The following is a 6,633-nucleotide window of genomic DNA, read 5'->3' on the forward strand; positions in this document are numbered from 1 at the left end:
AAAGTAAGCATGCGGGTACAGCAGGCAGTGAAGAAAGCAAATGGCATGTTGGCCTTTATAATAAGAGGAGTTGAGTATAGGAGCAAAGAGGTCCTTCTGCAGTTGTATAGGGCCCTAGTGAGACCACACCTGGAGTATTGTGTGCAGTTATGGTCCCCTAATTTGAGGAAGGACATTCGTGCTATTGAGGGAGTGCAGCGTAGGTTTACAAGGTTAATTCACGGGATGGCGGGACTGTCAAATGCTGAGAGAATGGAGCAGCTGGGCTTGTATATTCTGGAGTTTAGAAGGATGAGAGGATATCTTATTGAAACATATAAGATTATTAGGGTTTGGACACGCTAGAGACTGGAAACATGTTCCCGATGTTGGGGGAGTCCAGAACCAGGGGCCACAGTTTAAGAATAATGGGTAAGCCATTTAGAACGGAGGGAGTTAGATGTGGCCCTTGTGGCTAAAGGGATCAGAGGGTATGGAGAGAAAGCAGGTACAGGATACTGAGTTGGATGATCAGCCATGATCATATTGAATGGCGGTGCAGGCTCGAAGGGCCGAATGGCCTACTCCTGCACCTATTTTCTATGTTTCTATGAGGAAACACTTTTTCCACACAGAGAGTTGTGAGTGTGGAATTCTCTGCCTCAGAGGGTGGTGGAGGCCAGTTCTCTGTATACTTTCAAGAGAGAGATAGATAGGGCTCTTAAAGATAGCGGAGTCAGGGGATATGGGGAGAAGGTACTGTTAGGGGATGATCAGCCATGATCACATTGAATGGCGGTGCTGGCTAGAAGGGCCGAATGGCCTACACCTGCACCTGCGGTGGATGCTGCGGTGGATGTCTATTGTGGAGTGGACAATCCCTCACCAGGGGTCGCCAGAGAAGAGCGCCGACCACCGGCCTGCAGCCTACATCTGGAAACTGCGCTCTCCTGTAAGGAGGTGGCCGATTTGGGAGGTCCGGTCCGTGGGGTGTTCTCGACCTGTCCCGACGTCAGCATTCCGACAATCCCGGCCAGAGGGCTTGAACACTGGGCAGTCCGTAACAGTGACTACGGAGGGTCAGGGCCTTGACCACAGGTGAACAAGGGAGGAGGAGAAGGACTGTCTGAACTTCTTTGCCTTCCACCACAGTGAAGAATGCTGCGGTGGATGTCTGTGTTGAATTATGTTGTGTATTGTGTCCTTTTTTAATGGTAACATTACATGGTAAATTACATTTCACTGCACCTTATGGTGCATGTGACAAATACATTTGAACTGGAACTTGAAGCACATTAGAGACCATAAATACTTCTTGTATTTTTCTCTTTGCTCTATCTATTGTACTTGAGTTTGCACTGATTGTATCTATGTGTGGGTATATCTGGTCTTTTTGGAATAGCATGCAAAACAAAGCATTTCACTGTACCTCGATACATGTGACAATAATAAACCTAAACCCAACTATGTAACACAGTAAAATACAGTAAAAAAGGGTGCTCTGTGGAGACAATTACATAGCACATAAAACAGTACTGCACAGAAACAGCACTTCACTTACTATATCTACGTCAACCATGATGCAGATTAAATTAATTTTCTCTGTCTGCAAATGATCTATAGCCCTCCAATCCTTGCATATCCATGTGGCTATCTAAAAGTCTCTTAAATGCCACTGTTGTATCTGCTTAAACCACCACCCCTAGCAATGTGTTTCAGGCACACAGCTTATTATGTGTAAAAATAAATCCCTGCACATCTCCTTTATATTTTGTCCCTCTTACCTTAAAACTATGCCCAGTAGTCTTTGACATTAACAATCTGGGGAAAGGTTCTGACTGCCAATTCTATCTATTCTTCTCAACATTGTATATACGTTTATCAGATCTCCCCTCAACCTGATGCCAATGTTGAATTTGATCTGGTATATTTGATAGACAAAAGTAAAAATAGAAATCAACTGAGATTACCACAATAAATATTTTATGCAGTATATTTCATGAGCTATTAACAGCTGTAAAAATTGTACCTCAATTTATCATTTGGAATTTAATATATTTAAGAAAACTTACAAAGATATGCCTTTACGTTTTCTTTTTTTTCCTAGAGAAGATATACAACACTAGCCAATGAATTTGAAACAATTGACAATCATTTTAACAGTAATTATACTTTGGAACTTTGAGAAGTTAATGATCCATCCTCACGATATCAGTGGAACCACATAGAAACATAGAAAATAGGTGCAGGAGTAGGCCATTCGGCTGATCATGAAAATCAGTACCCCATTTTTGATTTTTTCCCCATATCCCTTGATTCCATTAGCCCCAAGAACTAAATCTAACTCTCTCTTGAAAACATTTTAGAAGACAGTAAAGCATGCTTTAGGTTTATTATTGCCACATGTACCAAGGTACAAAGAAAAGCTTGGTTTTGCATGCTATCCAAACATATCAGATAATACTTTTCATAAATAAAATAGAGCAACGGTTAAGATATAGAATGCAGAATACAGTTCTCAACATTGTAGCGCATCATTTCCATAGCCAATGCAGATTGTTCAATTGTTAACCGTGGACAATTCTTTCAGAAATTACATCCCCTCTCTTAGAATAGATTATTAGTTTCACAAATTCTTAATTTGTAAATAATTCTAAAGGACTTCAGTCATATGGTGGTGTCTGGCGATCTCAGTGGCAGCTGAAATCAATCATTGGTACAAAGCAAAATGCACGAATTACTGTCACATTAGCGTGTTGCATAACAGCGTACAGCGTTTCACCAGAAATTGTTGCAGAGACTAATTTCTTTATAATATTAATTCGCCTGAAGGTAAATTTCTGGAGAAATCAGATTTCTTGGCACAATTTATTTACGAATAAATTGAAGAAAATGCCTAAAAATATATTTATGTTTGTTCACCCGAAGTTACATTTCTGGAGAAAACAAATTCCTTTACACGCTTTATTTACGAGTGAATTGAGAAAAAAAAAAACCATCTTTGAAATCAAAGTAAAATACTATAATCGGTCGTTACAATTAGGTTCACTGATAACACACTGGACCGGAGGTCTGATTTATCTGTTGGGAATACTTTGGTTCAAACTACCTCACTCTTTTCAAAACAATATCTCCAACAACTCTTCACCGTTGTCATTTAGTGGATAGTAAAATAGGTGGTGCCGCAAAAGCAAACTGATTTTGTTATGCTTAACACTTCCAAACAAGGTATTATTTTTGTGGTTTAGTTGACAATAGTGTATGGATTGTATCTACTTTCCATCCTTTCTTTCCTTTCCTCCCCCCATCTGTCTTGCTTGTAATTTGGAGCCAGTCGTTATGAATTGGGGCAAATGTGCCCAAATATCAATCCCAAATGCTTTTACGATAATTATTATATTCACAATTTTCTGCCTACAAGTACGTACAGTGCAGTTTTCCGCTTTTCAGAACTGTAAAAACAAGATAAAAGTCAGAGTACCTGCAACAGGGGCGCAGCCTTCATGTTTGGGATGGGAAGCCAACACGGGCCAGACGCGAAGTTTCACCACTCTAAAGTTCAACAGTCCCAGTCATTGGACCGGGTCTTACGATTAACGACCTGCGGTCGGGAGAGGAAGAGATTTTTCAAAAGTTATTTTTTATGCTGACTTGGCTGAAAAATTAGGCGTCTCCCCAGCTCAGTGCGAAACTGAGCGCCACATATTGCCGTGTGCTGGGTGGGAGGTGACACGGAGAGAGGGGACCGTCCAAACGAGGGACTGTAATCTGGTGCAAAACAATGACTCCTGGTACTCAACGGGCCGAGCAACATCGAGACCCTGATGCAGAGTCTGGACACGAAATGTCGACCCCCCACCCCTCTTTCTGCTGTCACTTGACCCGCCGAGTTCCTCCAGTTGTTTTTTATTTGTTCCAGTTTAATTTCAGTGAGACAAAGTTCAACCTACTGTTGTTCCTGAACCCTACGTGCTTCCAGGCATGGGTGAGATTTATGAGTCAGCGGTTTATTTCCTGTCAACAAGTTGAAACGTCCCATGTAAATCCCCTGAAGAAATCCACTTTGTAAACTCCCGCTGAAATACGGCACGGGGACAGTTATATCCAGGTTGCTTCAATTCAATTCTAGGACAATTAAGACACAGTCCCAGAATAACAGCAACAGTACAGCGTTGCAACTAACTTTACGGAGAGGGGACTCTGCGCAGAGAATGTCAAAATATCAAAGGCTTTTGCATTGCATTTATTCATTTAAACCAATGTTTTATCCTGCAGTTTGGAGATAACCATCATCGCAAAGATTTAGGGGCCTCGACGGCTGCAGTTCTCCTGATTTTGGGGTGACAATTTCAGTGGTGGGCTTGAATAGAACTGCAGTTTCCACGACAGTGAAATCACGAGATAGATAGCTGATCAGATTTAAGTACCGCAAAAAAAAGTAAACGAGGAAGCAAGAGTGTAGGACATTATTTTACAAAGGTCAAAACAATGATTGTTCTTTTAAAAATTAATTTACTGGAAGTGGGTTTCGCTGGCAAAGTTAGCCTTTATTACCTATCACTCATTGCTCTCAAGAAGATTGTTGTGGACATTGAGGGGGAGGTGATCCTGTGCGCTGTCCTTGTCCCTCCTAATGGTAGAGGTCATGTGCTTTCTGAAGTGCCGCAGCTCCTCTGATGAAGGTCAGATTGAGGAGGACCTGAGAGGCAAAGATATGGTATACAGTCAGAACAGACACCCTTTTTTTCTCGGGAGGAAATGACAAAGACGAGAGGGCATAGCTTTAAGGAAAAGTTTAAAGAAGGTGTGGGGCAAATATTTTGCAAATGTAGTGGTGAAACTCACTGCCAAGGATGGTGGTGGCAGCAGACACAATAGTGTCATTTAAGATAAACACGTGGATATGCAAGGAGTGGAAGGATATGGATCATGTGCAGGCAGAGGAGATGAGTTTAACGTGCATCATGTTCAGCACTGACATTGTGTGCCAAAGGCAGGGGTGGATCTACTATGAAACTAATGAAGTTTAAGCTTCAGGGCCCCTAATCCCAGAGGGGGCCCACAAGCGATTTTAGTCCAGATATTCATCCGATTTAAATCGGAATTCCGTTTTTTTGTTTTCCTAGAAATGAATCTGATTTTTCACCTCGCCTCGACTAAACCTCAACTCACTAAACCTCGCCTAGACCTAACCTCCCACCTCCCACCTAATCTCCGCCTCTCTCCCGCATATGTGGGGAGGGGCTGTGGCCGCCGCGAGCGGGGGGGCGGGGCCTGGGGTCAACGTCAGCGAGCGTGCGCCCCTCCCCTCCCACCGGCTCTCTTGGGCAATGTGCCTGCCCCGCCCCCCTGGTTGGAGCCATTCCGCTCACGTGAGGCGCCGCCAATGGCAGGGGTGGGGGCTGTAAATAGCGGGAGAGAGGCGGCGATTATTCGAGGCGCTGATTAGGTGTGAGGTGGAATTTAGTCGTGAGGTGGGAGGTTTAATTAAGTTGAGGTGGAGTTAATAGGTGAGGTGTGAAGTTTATTTGAGGGGTGAGGTTTAATGAGGTATGGTTTAGACGAGGCATGGTTTAGACGAGGCGAGGTTTAGGTGTGAGGAGAAGTTTGGTAGTGAGGTATCGTCGAGGCGAGAGGATTAGTGAGGCGAGGGGATTAGTCAAGGTGTAGGTGAGGGGAAGTGAGCGTAGGTGAGGTGAGGAGAAATGGGTGTCTGAGCTCAGGAAGGGAGACGGAGGTGCTGCTGAAGGAGACGAGACCACTGCCTTCTGGCAGAGAATTCCACAAATTCACAACTCTGGGTGAAAACATTTTTTCTCATCTCAGTGTTAGGCAAAGAAACATAGAAACATAGAAAATAGGTGCAGAAGTAGGCCATTTGGTCCTTCGAGCCTGCACCGCCATTCAATATGATCATGGCTGATCATCCAACTCAGTATCCTGTACCTGCCTTCTCTCCATACCCCCTGATCCCTTTAGCCACAAGGGCCACATCTAACTCCCTCTTAAATATAGCCAATGAACTGTCCTCAACTACCTTCTGTGGCAGAGAATTCCAGAGATTCACCACTCTCTGTGTGAAAAATGTTTTTCTCATCTCGGTCCTAAAAGATTTCCCCCTTATCCTTAAACTGTGACCCCTTGTTCTGGACTTCCCCAACATCGGGAACAATCTTCCTGTATCTAGCCTGTCCAACCCCTTAAGAATTTTGTACGTTTCTATAAGATCCCCCCTCAATCTTCTAAATTCTAGCAAGTACAAGCCGGGTCTATCCAGTCTTTCTTCATATGAAAGTCCTGACATCCCAGCAATCAGTCTGGTGAACCTTCTCTGTACTCCCTCTATGGCAAGAATGTCTTTCCTCAGATTAGGAGACCAAAACTGTATGCAATACTCCAGGTGTGGTCTCACCAAGACCCTGTACAACTGCAGTAGAACCTCCCTGCTCCTATACTCAAATCCTTTTGCTATGAATGCTAACATACCATTCGCTTTCTTCACTGCCTGCTGCACCTGCATGCCTACTTTCAATGACTGGTGTACCATGACACCCAGGTCTCGTTGCATCTCCCCTTTTCCTAATCGGCCACCATTCAGATAATAGAGAGACATTTCATGTAACATTTTTTGTAAAGATTTTTTTAGCTGAGGCC

General features: G+C 43.5%; 1 protein-coding gene across 1 annotated transcript in view; it reads right to left on the minus strand.

Annotated features, from left to right (window-relative positions):
* tmem37 (transmembrane protein 37) overlaps positions 1 to 3,978 on the minus strand; it is a 42,630-nt gene extending 38,652 nt beyond the window's left edge. Inside the window, exon 1 of the mRNA XM_033024603.1 lies at positions 3,461 to 3,978. Coding sequence (XP_032880494.1) covers positions 3,461 to 3,484 — 24 coding nt within the window. The 5' untranslated portion in view covers positions 3,485 to 3,978. The remainder of the gene's footprint in view (positions 1 to 3,460) is intronic.
* Positions 3,979 to 6,633: the final 2,655 nt, after the last annotated feature.

Source organism: Amblyraja radiata, chromosome 7, assembly GCF_010909765.2.
Source record: "Amblyraja radiata isolate CabotCenter1 chromosome 7, sAmbRad1.1.pri, whole genome shotgun sequence".
NCBI lineage: Eukaryota > Metazoa > Chordata > Chondrichthyes > Rajiformes > Rajidae > Amblyraja > Amblyraja radiata.